At 36.5% G+C, this 17,625-nt stretch overlaps 1 protein-coding gene across 1 annotated transcript in view; it reads right to left on the bottom strand.

The window, feature by feature from the left end:
• The window catches only part of EPHA6 (EPH receptor A6), a 952,571-nt gene that overhangs the window by 204,386 nt on the left and 730,560 nt on the right, over positions 1–17,625 (bottom strand). The window contains exon 11 of the mRNA XM_011927614.1: positions 17,241–17,426. Coding sequence (XP_011783004.1) covers positions 17,241–17,426 — 186 coding nt within the window. The remainder of the gene's footprint in view (positions 1–17,240; positions 17,427–17,625) is intronic.

The raw sequence follows: 17,625 nt of genomic DNA, 5'->3' as shown, positions 1-17,625 counted from the left end.
CAATGGGCACTCTTACTCCTTCAGAAGAATTATAAATTGCTACAACACTTTGAAAAGTAACTTGCAGTATTTTTTAAAAAAATCACATACCCTTTGTGATGTGAAATCACAAATTGATGTCAAATTATTTGACTCAAGAATTATACTTCTATGAATCTATCCTATGATAATAAAAGTATGACCTGGATATGAATTATAGCATAGTTTCAATAGATTGAAAGGTTAAGTAAAAGATAATACACTCATATAATAGAGGGCAGACACAAAAATAAAAGAGAAATATGTGTATGTACTAATCAGGAAAATGACAGTTTAGCAGAGGTTATCACCCCACAATATCCATTATTTAATTTTTATACTTTAAGAGAACCCATTGTTTTATTTAAAAATTTTAATTGAGATATAAATTCACACACCATAAACTTCCACTGTTTTAAAGGATTTTTAGTTCTGTGATTTTTAGTACATTTACAAAGTTGTGCAATGATGACTACCTAGTAATGTTTTAAAATGCCCTCAGGATTTGGTTTGTTCCTGTATAGTAAGACACACTGATATTGTTTGGCTCTGTGCCCACCCAAACCTCATGTTGAATTGTAGTTTCCATAATCCCCATGTGTCCTGGGAGGGACCTGGTGGGAGGAAATTGAATCTTGGGAGCAGTTACCCTCATGCTATTCTCAAGATAGTGAGTGAGTTCTTAGAAGATCTGATGGTTTTATAAGGGGGTTTCCATATTGTTTCACTCTGCACTTCTTGTTGTGCCATGTGAAGAAGGACATGTTTGCTTCCCCTTCCCATCATGACTAAGTTTCCTGAGGCTTCCCCAGCCATGCTGAATTGTGAATTAAACCTCTTTCCTATGTAAATTACCCAGTCTCAGGTATGTCTTTATTAGCAGCGCAGTATCAGACTAATGCACATACATACTTGAAAAAGACAGTCATGAAGGAAGTTTTTCTATTCACAGATCTCTAGAAACAAAAGGGTCACATGAGGAAGCACCAGGGTTGATCAGGAGGCAGAGAGTGTGGGGAAAACTTGGACAAAATCTTCTCTTGTGGTTTTTCCAGGAAGGAATGGGTGAAGCAGGGTAAGTAGGCTAAGTAGGTTTAGGGTTGGATAATTTGAATAATTTCAGTGGGCTTCAGAGTGTAGGGGCTGGCACTAGTTTTCCTATACCTGGGGTGATTAGGACAGGAGAATATTAGCTTGGTGTGTTAGAGCTCAGTAAAGGAGATGGTTGGGGACCTATGAGCTTTGGCTTTGGTGGTTTGCATATGAAAGGCACACTCGCAGGTGAGCCCTTTGTTATCTCTTGGAATTGGGCAGCCCTGGGAGGGGCGGCCACTCCAAGTTTAGCAAGTCTCAGATGTCAAAACATCAGAACATACAAAAGGCAAGAAACAGAAAACATGACCACCATGATACAGACTACATTTCCCAGCCTCCCTTGTACCTGTTCTCAAGCACAGCTTTCAGGAACTGTTCTTAATGTAACCTGCAAACAGTGTTCTACCTCCTTAGGCTGAAAGGTGGGCGAACAGGATAGATAGAACTATGGCAACACCTTGGACTATGAGTTTGAAGTTCTACGTTGAAAAGAGAGGAAAAATGACATAGAAGGAACCTGGCCATCTCCTGATTATGGACCCACCAGAAAGCTTTGTATTGCCATTTAGACTTTTATGTGAGCAAGAAACAAGTTTCTTTCTTATTTTAAGCCAGGATTCTAGTTGTTCAGTTACTCATAGTCAAACCTAAATGAAACAGTTGTTAAATTTTAAAAAATGCAACTAACTTGCATAGCATGATTCCATTTTTGTTCATAAAACAATATATAACAAAGTGTAGATATAGATGTGTCTACATACCTTTATAGAAAATTTAGGAAGTCCATCTCTGAATTATTAACAAGGGTTAGCTCTAGGGGATAGAACTGGATGGCAGAAGGATAATCAGATTTTACCTTTAATAATAATTTTTAGCAGCGGGTTTATGATTTACTTTCACTTCTTATACTTTTTGTTTTGTCCAAATACAAGTTAAGAAAAAGAAAAAAAAATCCATTCATTTTCATAGCCCCATTTATAAGCAACTATTGAAAAAGAACTAAATTGTAGCTAATGAACAACCCAACCATGGTTACACTAAGTTGTTGCTGTTAATACTGTATTTTCTTTCCTAAAGTATTTGACTTTTTTCCCATTCTCTTAGTTATTTCATGAACCATAAACAAGGCTGAGTTTATATTATTGTTATATATAGATTATGCACACAAACACAGAAAGAGTTATAACTAACAAAACCAAATTATTTTTCTAGAGATTTTTATGAAAGCCATACAGTAAACATCCATTACTTTCCTTTTGTGAAATGCCACATGATGATTCCAAGCTAGTCTTGTCCGTCTCTCCTTCCTTAGGGAAAGCAATGTGATAGCCTGACCAGAGCATCCCATCCTTCAGGATACAATGTGATATGGTTTGGCTCTGTGTCCCCACCCATCTTAATCTTAAGATTAATCTCATCTTAAATTGTAATCCCCACCTGTTGAGGGAGGAACCTGATGGGAGGTGATTGGATCATGGGGGCTATTTCCCCCAAGCTGTTTTCTTGATAGTGAATGAGTTCTCATGAGAGCTGATGGTTTTAAAGTGTGGCACTTCCTCACTCCCTCTCTCTCTCCTGCAGCCATGTAAGACGTGCCTTGCTTATTCTTAGCTTTCTGCCATGTTTGTAAGTTTCCTGAGGCCTCCCCAGTGATGCAGAACTGTGAGTCAATTCAATCTCTTTTCTTTATGAATTACCCAAAACACATAAAATAAGCAGTATCTGGGGTTGGGGAGGAGGGCTATTTTAGATTTAGGTAGGTTTTTCAAAAGACAGCCTTGTGAGGACATGAGGGAAGGTCAAGGTAATCAACAAGAACACAGGAAAGCCCCAAAGCAACAGAGAGATTGGCTTGTACAAGGCACAAAGCTGGTCTGGGGCATTGTGGATTAGCAGAGGTGAAGGGGAGATCACATCTGAAAGGTAAGCAGGATACAGATCATCTCATACGCCAAAGTGAAGACTGGATTTTTGTTGTTGTTTTTCCTAAGAAGTTTTGAAAACATTTTGTATAAAGATTAATCTGGCTACAAAAGTGAAGAATGGGTTGTGGTAGGGGCAAGAGTATAGGCAGGATGAGCAACTATGAGGCAGTTGCATTAGTCTAGGATATATTTATTTAATCCAAGTGAATCACTACTAGTGAATCACAAAGTAGACATTGAAATGTTCTCTAATCAGTTCATGTAATTGTATCTAATCTGACTAGTGTGAGCAATGTTTTGTAAGACAAGGCTAAATTCAGAGAAGAAAAATATTGTTATGAAACATTTTCAAAAACTAACAAGTTATCACTTTACAAAATCAGAGTATACACAATTTAAAATTAGATATTTGTATTTTATTATGTCTGCATCAGTGAAGAGGTGATTTTTGGAAATTACAAAATTAGTATTTACTGCAATTCCTTTCTTTAATGCTACCCAGTGAGGTTACCATTTGAAGTAGGTTTGTTTTGTCTTTCCATGATTGGCTTATCAAGTTTCTAAACTGCAGCATGGCTTTTCTCATAATGTCCCTGAACAATATGTCCTTTTTAAAAAGAGAGATGTTGCCTATTTTAAGAGAGATATCTTTAATACATACAAAATACACTCCTCATTCCATTACACTTGGAACTAGATCCTTTATAAGTCATTGATGGGACTCAAATTTGATTTAGCAAGAGGTTTGCTCTCTTCAGGCCAACTTCCCTGCCAACCTGTGTTTCCTTTCTGCTTTCTTGGCTAGTTCTCAATTTCTTAATTAGGAAAATAAGTGGATTCCTGTAATTAGACTGAAGGCTGGACCTCCTTAGCAATTAAGAATTTTTCTGTAGCAAAGATATGGAAACTATACCAAAGAACCAGTAGCATTATTTTGTTTCATCTTATAAAAATAGTACATTTACATGTTATATAATTAAAACTTTTCATCATTTGATAAACACAGCCTTCCACATTTTCTACGTGCAGGTAGCTTGCATGAAATATTTTCTGAGTCTGTTAGCAATCAACTCTATGACTTAGGAACATTGTTTCATTTAAAAGGAATAATTTGGAACATTACAGTTAACATGAGGGAAGCTTTTGTTTTTGTTTTAGTAACTTTATTTAGCTAACATATAAGAAGCAATTACATTAATTATATATCCTCTTTTAGGGAAATAACTAGTTTCTCAATTTTTGGAATACACTAAGAAAGCTTGGTATACTCTCTCTTGATTCTTCTTCTCTTTAAGCCGCCTTTTTCTTTGCTCAAGTCCCTCCAGTAGCCTTGTGTTTCCTTTCCAGACCGGTATTCCCCAGGGAATGTCCTGAAATTTCTTGCCATGAGATATAGTCTACATTAAATAAATCATTAAATCACAGAAACTGTAGCTAATGGAAGGCATTTTTGTGTACTATCATTTCAGTGTAATGGAATAGTTCAGCCATTAGGTATATAAAATAGTGACAAAGTCACAGAGGTGCTATAGCTCATTGTATTTATGGAGAGCCATACTAAATACAATAGCATGTTATATATAATATATGCTATGCTAGAATAAAAACTGAACCTATTTCAAACGCATCATGCTCGTTAATGTGTAGGGGAAAGGTCAATACATTACTTTCAGGGCTAAGAATCCCAAAACAGCAATTGCATGTAAATGAGAGGAGGAAAAAAATCACTGATGTCTTTGTTTGACATTTGTGATGAGTGAAAAACAAATAAACATACCAACAGTGATTGATATAACCTAATGAAAATGTCAATGAATTTATATCATTCTGTTGCTTTATCTCAATCACAAGTGGACTAACGTGTGCCTACTTTTACTTCTCAGGCCCAGAAAACAGAATACTGTGCTATATTTCTGTATTCATTTCATAACTAGGATTGAATGCTATGAAATATAAGATACAGACTAGATAATGTGGGGGAATATAAAGATGAATTAGCTGTGGTCTTACTTTCAAGCTGATTCTGGTCTATATAGAAAGGTAGGTACCTAAATAATTACAATATAGACAGTTAAAAGTTTAGAGGAGAAACACACCTAAAATATGATTGCTGTACAGAGGTAGGAGAAATTGCAAAAGCATCTCTATACAATGAGAAGAGCTTCTAATTTTATATAAATGTGACTGACATTAGAAACTGTTAAAATTTAGAATTGGGCTTGAAGTCCTTGAAAAATTAGATTCCTTCTTTCCTTTCCTTCCTTATTTCTTTCCTTTCTTTTCACTCTTTCTCTCTCCTTTCCTTCCTTTCTGTCTTTTATTGAAATTTTCCTTCATCTATATGTACTTATTGCTTAATGTGTGTTTAGCAATATGGTAGGCACCAAACTAAATAAAATAAATTATGTCCTCAACAGATCATGGTCTCACCATCTTATTATACCCTCATCTTAATATCACACAGGATTTTCCCCTCTATTATGGAGTGTCTTCTTCCTGATACCATTCATTTACTGCTTGGTGACATCATTCCAAGCCCAATTAAGGCTCTCGATGCAGTCAGAGATGTTTTAATTCTTCCAGAATTGCATGAGTGTCTTCCCAGTGTTTTCCTTGGTTGCTGCAACAGCATGAACAAAGATCCTTCTCAGGTCGTAGACCTTAAAAGCTGTTAGCTCCTTGATTCATTAGTTGGATTAAAGATTTGGTGTTTGGAGGAAGAGACACCACTTTAATATGGGGATGAACATCACAAATTTAAAAAGAGGGTGTGCAGGAGCATTATCGACAATAAGCAAAATCTTGTAAGGTATGTTATTTCCACACAGTATTTCTCCATTTTGCTGGCATAGCAAATCAGGAGGGCATCTTGGAAGAGGAACTGGGTCATCCACATATTCTTATTGCCCCTGTAGTAAACTGCATGTCTGTGCTTACTGATATACTTGAAGGCTTTGGGGTTCTCACTGTGACAGATCATAAAGGGTTTCGATTTTTAGCCTGCAACATTCCCTCAAACAAGACTGTTATCCTGTCCTTAAAAGTCTTGAAACCTGGAATTGACTTGGCCTCCTATGGATGAAAGTCCTTTCTGGTATCTGTTTCCAGAATAGGGAGGTTTCATCCATACTGGAGATTTTCTTTGGCAAATAATGTTCCTCCACAATCAGCTTATCTAGAGTTTTCAAAAATTCTTCAGCTGCTTTTACATGAACACTCACAGACTCACCATTCACGCTCACTTTTACATATGTAATAAATAATGATTCTTGAATTTTTAAGTCCCCAGAGCAAGCGGGAAATTCAACATAGATGGGTCCAGCATTTATTTTTTTGAGACGGAGTCTTGCTCTGTTGCCCAGGCTGGAATGCAGTGGCATGATCCCTGCTCACTGCAACCTCTGCCTCCTGAGTTTGAGCGATTCTCCTGCCTCAGCTTCCTGAGTAGCTGGGACTACAGGTGCGTACCACCATGCCCACCAGCCTTTTATTTCAACATCATAAACAAACTTTTTGCTTTGGCCAAGATCACCAGGGTGTTGAGAGGGCTACACTTCTGTGTCTGGTCTTCAATCCGGAATCATTAGAAGTTTCTTCACACCTGATATAGGCCCCTCTTTAAGTTTTGTTAGTCTTGCTGCTTTCAGTGAAGCAGATCCTTTAATAGATTCTGACGTGTTCTTATCCTTCAAGATCATAGCTATGGTGGAATGGGACATGCCTGACTGGTGAACAACAATTATCAATCATTTTCCAGTTTTCTTGCTTTTAATGACCTATAGTGTTGTTTCCAGGTCAGTCACTTAATGTGGCTTCTTCTAGGCAACATTAGCAGTGGACTTTGCACATTTAGGGGCCATGACGAACTAAACCACATAAGATTAAATAAAACAAGAGAATATGATGCAAACAAGAGGCAGTAAACACATGATGCCTGAGGACACTGCTGCCGTAAAACCACATACTCTTTTATAGTAAACATTTTTTAAAACATAGAAGGAGTGTACTCTGAAATTAATGATAAAATGTATACTTAGCAAATACATAAACCAGTAACATAGTCATTTACTATCATTATCAAGTGTTATGTACAGTGTATAATTGTATGTGTTTGACTTTTACATAACTAGCAGTGCAGTATGTTTGTTTACGCCAGCATCATCTCCAACAAGTGACTAATGCTTTGCACGATTTTAGGATGGTTAGGATGTCACTGAGTGATAGGAGTTTTCCAACTCCATTATAATCCGATGGCCTCACCATTGTATATGCAATCTGCCATTGACATAAAATAGTTATGTGGCGCATGACTGTGTATGTTTACATAAAAACCTGTACGTGATTGTTTATATCAGTTTTATCAATAATCACCCAAACTGGAAACATCCCAGGTGCCCTTCAACCACTGCATACAAACACCAACCAGGGTGCTTGCGTACAAAGGAAGCTACGCAACAACAAAAAACGTGGATGAATCTCACGTGCATTCTGCTAAGAGAATGAAGCCAAATCCAGAGGCTACATGTTGCCTAATTCCATTTATAGAACAATCAGAAATACAACTCTTCTGTAGAGAAGAATTCGAATTGACAAATACAGAGGGCAAGAGAGAAATAAGAAAATCAACTTTAGAATACAAAAGAAAATTATGGATGATAAAATTAGTGGACAAAAGTTTGAGGAGAATTAGGATATTTGCAAAGCCTAAATTATCCCGCCCCAAAATATGTATTTTTTACAAAAAGGGAAAAATAATATTACAGTGTAGTAATCTAGAAGATACTCCCTTAACCAAGTGCTCTATGCTAACATCCCCATGAATAAAGCATGTGGGCATCGTGTGCCCCCTGATACAATGCACTGAGAATGGTGTATAATTTCTGTGATGTTCCTGCCAAAAATGCCTAACCATAATCTAACCACCAGAAAACAAGGCACACCCAAACTGAGGGACCCTCTACAAAATAACTGTATTTTGTACACGTGAAAGGTTTCGAGGTCATGAAAGACAAGGAAAGATCGAAGAATTGGCACAGATTTGAAAATACTAATGAGACGTGATAACAAAATGCAGTGTGGGATCCTGGACTGGATCCTAGAGCAGAAGAAAGGACATTACTGAAAAACCTGACAAAACCTGAATGAAAGTCTGTAGTTTAGTATTAGGTGGATGCAAAAGTCATTGCAGTTTTAATGGCAAGGCCGTGATGACTTTTGCACCAATCTAATAAATACTGTACTAATATTTATTTATTGGTTTTGAAAATAGTCTTATGGCTAAGCAAAATACTAAAATGATGGGGGAAACTTAGTGAAGGTTATATGGGAATTATAGTATTTTTACAACTTTTTCTGTAAGACTGAAATTATATCAAAATGAAAATTTGAAAAATGGCACGGTAACACATTCTGACAACAGCAGCAGCAATCACAACAAAACTAGCATTAAAATTTCATCATTGGATTAAATGAGGATCTTACCAGATTGCCATTTGTTAATTTCATGGATTTTTTTTTTACTAGAAATTTCATTAAAAGGGGGCCCTCTTAAATTTTCAGTGATGAAGATTTTTACCGGTTTTTATCCAGCCCTACATAAGACTATTAGAAACTTGGTGAAGATTTCTCAGTAATGATTGATTGCCTTATCCTGAAGCCTGGCAGGTTGGTTCTTATTCTCCTGAATTCCAGGATGCAAATTCATGCCTGTAATATGGGTTTATCTATAGCCCTTCCCAATTTGGATTTGTCACACTCTTTATCTAGAACAAATCATACCATGAATGATTTGGGAGAAATTTTTTATTTTTTGAAAGTCAGTAAGATTTCATCCTTTACACATGGCTTTATTCAATTTTATTTAGCAGTATTAACAGGAAAGATTATGTATGAATAAAAGTGCATTTACACTCTCTTTTCTTTTTGGCTCTTATAGTTTACAATGATACCTTCACACTGATAAACTTGTTATTAGATTTTTTTACAGCTGTTACTACACATTGCAGTGTACCCAACAATTAGCAGGATAGGTTATGGGCAGAAGAAAACCACAGAAGTAGGGAATAGGCTAGAGGTAATTCTAGGGACATGATTAGAATGAATGACCTTGAGAAAACCCAGATACTTAAATACTGGAAGGACAACCAACAAATTATTCCCGCATACAGAAGGAGTTTATTCTTTTCTTATGACAAGAGAAGTGTGCTCTGGAAGAGAGAAAATAAGCCAGTGATTCCAATTATCCCTAGTCCTGCTTGAACAGAGTGTGATACACAGGGCCACCAGGCTATGTTATCTTGTTATTGTTACAGTCACACTTAGTTCATTTTTTTATCATTATGTATACATTATAATTCCAAATGGCAAATAGTTCGCAGTAAATGTCCTGAGAATCCATCAAGACTCTAGAAATTGCACAAGAATAATTTATTTTCTTGAACAACAGCAAAAAGTATTAAGGTTGGTAGAAGAGAGGAAGTACAGTAAATCACTTATTTTTTGAACAACAGCAAAAAGTACCAAGGTTGGTAGAAGAAGAGAGAAAGTACAGAAAATCGCCATTTCTTCTCTTTCTACTGCCTCCAAGTTTTCCCTTTTTCCTTGGATTTAATCTCTTCTCATCTTCATCCTATAACTCTTTCCCTAACTAATAACAGTGCTTTTTGGGGCAGCAGTTTCTGTCATGATCTCCAGGTTCCTAAATCCTCAGTGATGTCCTCAATTTTTCTAATATTTCCTGGTCAGCTTTCTTTCACATTCTTTATGGGAACCACTCCAAACATTCACAAACATCTCAGTTCTCAGGACTGCTGTCCACCTCAGCAAATGATCTTGCTTCTTACATCATTGAAATAAAGGAAGACTGCTAACTCCAGTCTTATAAGGAAGCTGAGTGTTATAGATACGATATCTTTTTCGTATTAGAGTTATTTACTTTTGTACCCATTTAGGATCAGCTTGGGACATTGTCTTCCAGCTCCTTGGAGATTTATAAAAAGAAGAGAAATCTGGGAGAAATGAGGAGCAAGTTTGGAGACACCATTGTCATTCATCATGAATGCAATCTAGGATTCAAGAAGAATGGTGAACAATGAAACCAGAGGAGGTAGACTCAGGGACCTGACCCAGAAGGACAGTCACTTTGGCTTTCTTATTCACTACTGAGCACCTAATGCTTAGAAAAGTGCCCAGAACAGCAGGTTTGGTGGCTGTAATCCCAGCACCTCAGGTGGCCAAGACAGGTGGATCACTTAGGTCAGGAGTTTGAGACCAGTCTGGCCAATACGGCAAAACCCCATCTGTACTAAAAATACAATAATTAGCCAGGCATGGTGGTATGTGCTTGTAGTTCCTGCTGCTCAGGAGGCTGCAGCAGGAGAATCGCTTGAACCTGGGAGGCAGAGGTTGCAGTGAGCCCAGATCTACTCCAGTCTGGGCAACAGAAGGAGGCTGTCTCAAAAAAAAAAAAAAAAAAAAGAAGAAGAAGAAGAAGAAGAAAGTGCCCAGTATGTAGTAGCTAGGCAGTTCATAAATATTACTTAGATGAATGATTAACTGACAAATGCTAAACATTTGGAATTCAAGGAATCAACACAATTTAATTTGCATTTTAACAACTTTGAATCTGGATGTAGTGTGCGCATATCTCACTCTATATCCATTGCCAGCTAGCCTCCACTCCCATGGTATGCTTCATGAGCTGTGCCCTCTGATTGCCCTATCTAATGGATGCTTCTCAATCCTTATCTAAGTTGGTTTCTCAGCTCGCTTTATTCTATTGAACTCTCTTACTCTTAGAAACCTGTCCTTTGCTTTTCAGGTTGCTCCTCTGTCTTTTTCATACACTTCTCTTCTTCAGTCTGCCTCTTAATGCTAGTTCTCCTTAACCTTCTGGGTAATCTCATCCTCCCTATGACTTCAACTACCAACCATCACCCATCTATTGAGTTCTCCTTATTTTGAACCTGCAGTCCACTCAAGCTCCAGGGACATTCTGGAAGTCTTTAACTAAATAAATGTCCTAGACACCTAAAACTTAGCATGTCCAAATAAGAATTCATTATTTTCCCTCTGGATCTGTTATTTCTCCAGAATTCCCTCTCCATCTTTTTACCTATGGAAACCATTCACTTGGAAGTCATTTGAAACGGTCTCATCGTCCTCATTCCCCTTATACAATCAAGCAGTCACTAAAGTGTCTTAATTTAACCTAACAGGTCTAGAATCTATCCCTTTCTTTTTCTCTTGATTTCTTTACTCTATTTTCTCCTTATGTTTTACTTGGATTACTACCTAGCCTCCTTATATTTTGTCTGCCTCTGGTTTCTCCTTCCATTCTGTAATCCACAGTATTATTACTTTGCTCCAGCCTTTTTCTGTGCTTCTCTAACATGCCAAATTCTTTCTCAAAATAAAAGTATAGAACTAGTGGTTTCCTTTCTCTAAAATACTCTTCTATCACACCTAGCCATGGTTTGCTTCCTCCCTGCTTTCAGGTTTTTGCTCTTTACCTAAAGTTATATTTAAATATTTAGATTTCTTTTTGTCTCCTGTAGCAGACAGCTCTGTCTTTTTTCATTACTGTATTAACAGTGACTAGAGGCCAGGCGCAGTGTCTCACGTCTGTAATCCCAGCACTTTGGGAAGCTGAGGTGGGCAGATCACTTGAGGTGAGGAGTTCGAGATCAGCCTGGCCAACATAGTGAAACTCCGTTTCTACTAAAAATACAAAAATTAGCTGGACTTGGTGGCGTGCACCTGTGATCCCAGCTACTCGGGAGGTTGAGGCAGGATAATCACTTGAACCTGGGAGATGGAGGCTGCAGTGAGTCAAGATCATGTCACTGCACTCCAACCTGGGTGACAGAGTGAAACTCTGCCTCAAAAAAAAAAAAAAAAAGAAAAAAGATGACTAGAAAAATGGACACAAATTAATATTTGTTGAATGAATACATTAAAAAAGTATTGAATAATTATAGCCAACCAGCACATGCCACACCATATTAGGGAATAATGACATACTTATTTGTTGCTCCCAGTGGACTGGCACCAACAAATGAGCTTCTCAAGAGCACTGAGCCTTCTTTTCTCTATCACTAGGTTTTAATCAGCAATAGGGCCTAATACCTGGTCATACTCAGTAAATGTTTCTTGGGTGTGAGGGGAAGAACAAAAACCAATAAACTCTTAACCTACCTTAATTAGCAGAGGACCTGAACCTCAGGGGTAAAAAACCTAATGTGTATTAGTAAAATCAGACATACAGAATATTTTACGCCATACAATGTATATTACACATATCCCCACCTTGATTTTACTTACAGAAAAATTTTACCTATAACTTTTCTACTTTACAAATTATAAGTTGAAAACTTTATTGAAGATACTTTTTTCTTTGCTTGTTTCTTCCTGAACTTTTCTATTTCCTTATTGGATCATCAATATGCACCTGAAGTTATAATAAAGTTGGAGGTGGAGTGATAAGTTATCACTGGCACAAACTCACCAATATCTCATAACTCTTCTTTTAAAAACAAGTTGTACTAAAAACAAGTCTCTACTAAAAATGCAAAAAATTAGCCGGGCATGGTGGCAGGCGCCTGTAGTCTCAGCTATTCGGGAGGCTGAGGCAGGAGAACGGCGGGAACCTGGGAGGAGGAGCTTGCAGTGAGCCGAGATGGCGCCACTCACTCCAGCCTGGGCGACGCAGCACGAGACTCCGTATCAAAACAAAACAAAAAAAAAAAAAATGGAATAACAAAATATTAAAGGTAGATGTGGCCTTTATTGTCTTCTAGCCTAATTTGCACTTTTCAATTTTGTGTGTGTGTGGTGATGAAAATTAAGGCCCAAAGTGGTTATGTGACTGGCCCAAATATAAGCAGGTAGAACAGCAGATGTCATAGCTAATACAGTAATACAGTAGTAGAAATTTTGGGGAATGTCTATTACTTAACAAGCAGAACAAAATTCTGGAACCAGAGAAGCAGTTTTTGTGCAAGTACTAAAATGTATTTGGCTGGCTTGAATCTGCTCCCTTACCCAGATCCCATGTTGACCCACTATGCCTCTCCAGAAGGAACCCACAATATTCCCGAGTATTTAAAGGGGGTTTTGAGCAAGAGCAGCACTTTCTTTTTTTGTTGTTGTTGAGACGGAGTCTCACTCTGTCGCCCACGCTGGAGTGCAGTGGCTGGATCTCAGCTCACTGCAAGCTCCGCCTCCCGGGTTTAGGCCATTCTCCTGCCTCAGCCTCCCGAGTAGCTGGGACTACAGGCGCCCGCCACCTCGCTCGGCTAGTTTTTTGTATTTTTAGTAGAGACGGAGTTTCACCATGTTAGCCAGGATGGTCTCGATCTCCTGACCTCGTGATCCGCCCGTCTCGGCCTCCCAAAGTGCTGGGATTACAGGCTTGAGCCACTGCGCCCGGCCAAGAGCAGCACTTTCTATTATAACTTCAATACTGTCTCATGGAATATTTAGGGAATATTTTTATGAAATGAAATTATGTTTGGGATTTGTTTACTACCCTGATTGGTTTCTATTGCTCTTTACTGGATTTAGAGTTTATTTTAGATACAGTTGGCATATCTAAATTTAGTTGTTGCTCTCTAATCTGGGAGGTAGGCACTTCATTTCTTCTCTTTTTGGTTCTTCCATCATCATAAATTCAAACTGCAGGGCCCAGTATTCTGAAGTGTGGTTACTGCACAGTATTTCTTCATAATCAAACCACAATTCTTGTCTTTTTATAGAACCATAGCTCTTTCTCTGTTGGTTATATAGTTAATGACACTGATGCATATGTTATCTGTTAGAAATTGCTATTATCTGTGCTACTAATGACTACAAGACTGTTCTCTAACTTATGGCTTCTATTTGCTTCTTGGAGAAAAAGTATGTACTAAGCATATGGTTATATGTCAGTTAATCTCTTTTTATATCACTTGTATCTTAACAGGTTAATGAAATTGTGATGCATATCAAATAAATAGGTTCAACTCTTATCCGACACACTTTTTGTATAATACAGCTTTTAATCATTTAATTTTCAAGTTTAAAATAACTCTCAAATACAAAAGAGAGCCAAAGTTTTCTCAAGAACTTTATAACACTTATCTCTCAGAGATAAATCCTATATGAGATAAAAAAAATTGCATATAAAGAATTTATAAAAGAATCTGATGAAGATTTTGATCTAGATTTTGAGTTACTTTCAACTGAGAGTCTATAAATTTATTTCTCAGAATCCCAGGATACTCTACAAATATGCCCTTATAAGCCTATACTGCATCTTTATCTTCATCAGTATTATCTTTTATGCAATGGGTAGTCCTTTGGGAGCATTAATTGCTAGCTATCTCTTAGCTACTTAAGGGTAATCTTGGAACAATTACCATGAATTTATGGGAATGAGGCACTCATTTATTTATTGGCTTTCTTCTAACAGTCCCATAGCACTTGAGTCCAGATGATAACAATATTAACCTGCCCATTTATCTTTATGAGGATTATTCCTTTCTCCATCTCTACCACCCACCTTGGTAGCTCCACACCACCCTATATGGGGCTCACTCTAACAAATTAATGCTATAATGGTGATTGCCACTCAACAGTATACTGAATCTATCCTTTCTCAATCAGTTTTCCTATAATAGAGATGTGATTTTTATTTTATTTTATTTTATTTTATTTAAGAAATGGAACAAAAACCTTGACTTGTAGATCATATAATTGTGGCTAAGTGGAGGTTGCTGGTCTCATTTCTAGATGAGATTCTTAGAGTTGTAAAGAAATCTTTTGTTGGTTGTTTGGATACTTATGTGAAATAAACTATTTCAAACTGGTGGGCAAGTACCACAGAATATCTTATCAAACATATTTAGTTGATGTAGGATAAATGAGTCCCACTATTTCACAGGGATATACATCTTTTTATCCTTTTCGTGTGTGTGTGCGTGTGTGATTGAGAAAGGATAGATGTGTAATTCACATATAAGAATATGTGAATAAAGCACATAGGAATACAGGAAAAAGGCATAGTTTGATTTATTAAAGTCAGAAAATAAAGATATGACACTTTTAAAACCTTTTAATTTATTGTTGGACACACATTTCCAGATGTTTCATGCATAAACACACATCAGAGGACTTCAACATCATGCTTAAATTGTGATTTAAAATGCTCTGCAAAGGTTCATAACCCAACTTTAAAATTATATTTTGCCTGCCAGAGATATATAATACAGAAGGAATAACTTAAAAATGTTCACATTAAATAAATAACAAGGAAGTCAGAAAATATGAAAAAAATAATTAACATCTATTTCTTCTCTCTGTCTCTCTGTTTCTGTCTTTTAGGTCCTAATCTTTACCAGGTATTATGGCATAGCTGGCTCTTTCCAAATTTTATATTTTAGGGGCAATTAACATCACTCTACCCCAATATTTTTTTCCTATTTTGAAAGGCAGAATTATGTTATTTAATTCGAACTGTTATTTATTTAATGTTGTTCAATTCAAATAAGATAATTAAAGTATAAAACCCATTCAAAGGGATATAGCAAAAGCAAAAAAAAAAAAAAAAAGGTGAGTTTTAAAGTGAGACAGACTTCATTTTGAACACCAGTCATGCCACATATTGTAGGTTAAAGGTCCTTATGTGGGTTAGTAAACCTGCCTGGGACTTCGTTTCTCATCCCTAAAATGTAGATAATGATATCCGGGTTGCTGTGAGAATGAAATGGTAACATATATGTATAAAGTGCTAGCACATATAGTCCCAATAAAGAATGTCATTTAATGTGGTTTACAATGATGCACAAAGGGTGCTAAATGACAAATTTAATTTGCCACAGCTACAGCTATCTAATAGCAGTGGTGGTGGAGTTGTAACACCTGAGATGGTTCACTCACAAGGCTGCATTCAGTGCTGACATTCTGCTTGGAGTTCAGATGTGGATATCGGCTGGATCACCTCAGTTCTCTTCTTTGCAGTACCGCATGTGGCCTCATCTTATGGACTGCCTTCAGTAGGCATAGAGACTGGGTTCCAGGAAAGAGTGTTGCAAGAGGACAAGCTCCAACATACAGACATATAAGATGTCTTCACTTTCATCACACTTGCTAATGTTGCATTGGCCAAGGTTTTTTACATAGAAAAGCCCAGAATCAATGTGGGAAAAAACTATACAACGACGTGAACACTGAAAGGCCCCATGAAGGCCACTAAAGTCATAGTCCGCTGCAACATCTGTCATCAGAAGCATTCTTTTCTGTCTTCCAAACTTTGTAGCTGTCCTTAAGGTATTCATTTTGGGCAGCATGTTGGACAACGCCTTGTGAGAAGGACTTAGGAGTTTCAGACACAAAGTCATTTACATCTCTTTTGTAAGCTTTTATACTTTTCTGCTTCCAAATATGACATAAAGTTTCAATTTTATTTAAATGATTTTAAAATAAATGTTAGTTTTATGAAAGAAAAATGCCTCTCTCAAGGATTGGAGTTATTTTTTAAAGGCCAAATCTGTATTGGATTTTATATGTTATAATTCTTAGTGAATAAAGTAATGAGAAATATTGTCATATTTTATGCCCTATCATTATGTAAATGAAAGTGAATATATAGCAATCTATTTCTTAGAGTATATTGCTAATTTTGGATTTTTAAAAACATTTCCTTTCAAAGGAATAAACTTTGTTCTGTTATTTCTGTGAAAGAAGAATTTCTACGTGAGGAATTGTAAACTTTTTTCATTTTATATAAATTATAATAATTGACTTCTAATGCCATTTATATAGGTTCCATGCAGAATTTTTGTTTATAAGTTTTACTCCAGGTAAAGCATTTTATATTTGTATATGACATTTATTTCTAAACAGAAATATTTTACCTTAATGACCCAAAACACTGAAAGTGTTTGTTCTGTTAATCATAAAAAAATAATAATAACCCTTTACTCTTGATTCATTACTTCAAGTTATGTTAGCAATGATTTTCAGGTAATACCATGTCAAAGCTATTTGGTGACCAATGCAAACTCTGATAATGTCACAGCATAGGATTGAGACTCTGAGGCGGTGATGTCTGAACTAAGCTATTCCTTTAATGACTGTGGCATTATTATTATTAAGATTTTTCCTTTTCTTAAAAAAACTGAGATAGGTGTGTGAAATAAGTAATGAAGAAACTCAGTAACTTACTTTTTGTGACAACGCCTTCTAGACGAATGATATTTGGATGGTCAAACTGGCCCATGATACTAGCTTCTCTTAGAAAATCTCTTCTTTGCCGATCCATGTGGCCACCTTTCAAAGTTTTAATGGCAACTGGGATCTCTCTTTTCCCTGGTGTCTTCAAACGCCCACTACAGACTTCTCCAAATTCACCTTAAAATATGAACAAAAGCAGTTATTTGATTAAACCGAACACTCACATTTCAGAGTCAAACTGTCATACAGTGACATCCTTTTTTCACATAATGACTCTTAAGTATGTTATTTTCTTTTTTTTTTTTTTCTTTTTTTTTTTTTTTTGTTGTTTTTTTTTTTTTTTTTTTTTTTTTTGTCTTTTCCAATACACAGTTGT

Source organism: Colobus angolensis, unplaced genomic scaffold (assembly GCF_000951035.1).
Source record: "Colobus angolensis palliatus isolate OR3802 unplaced genomic scaffold, Cang.pa_1.0 Scaffold73, whole genome shotgun sequence".
NCBI classification, from domain to species: Eukaryota; Metazoa; Chordata; class Mammalia; order Primates; family Cercopithecidae; genus Colobus; species Colobus angolensis.
The sequence above is the reverse complement of the archived record's forward strand: the minus strand, read 5'-3'. Positions and strand labels throughout refer to the sequence as shown.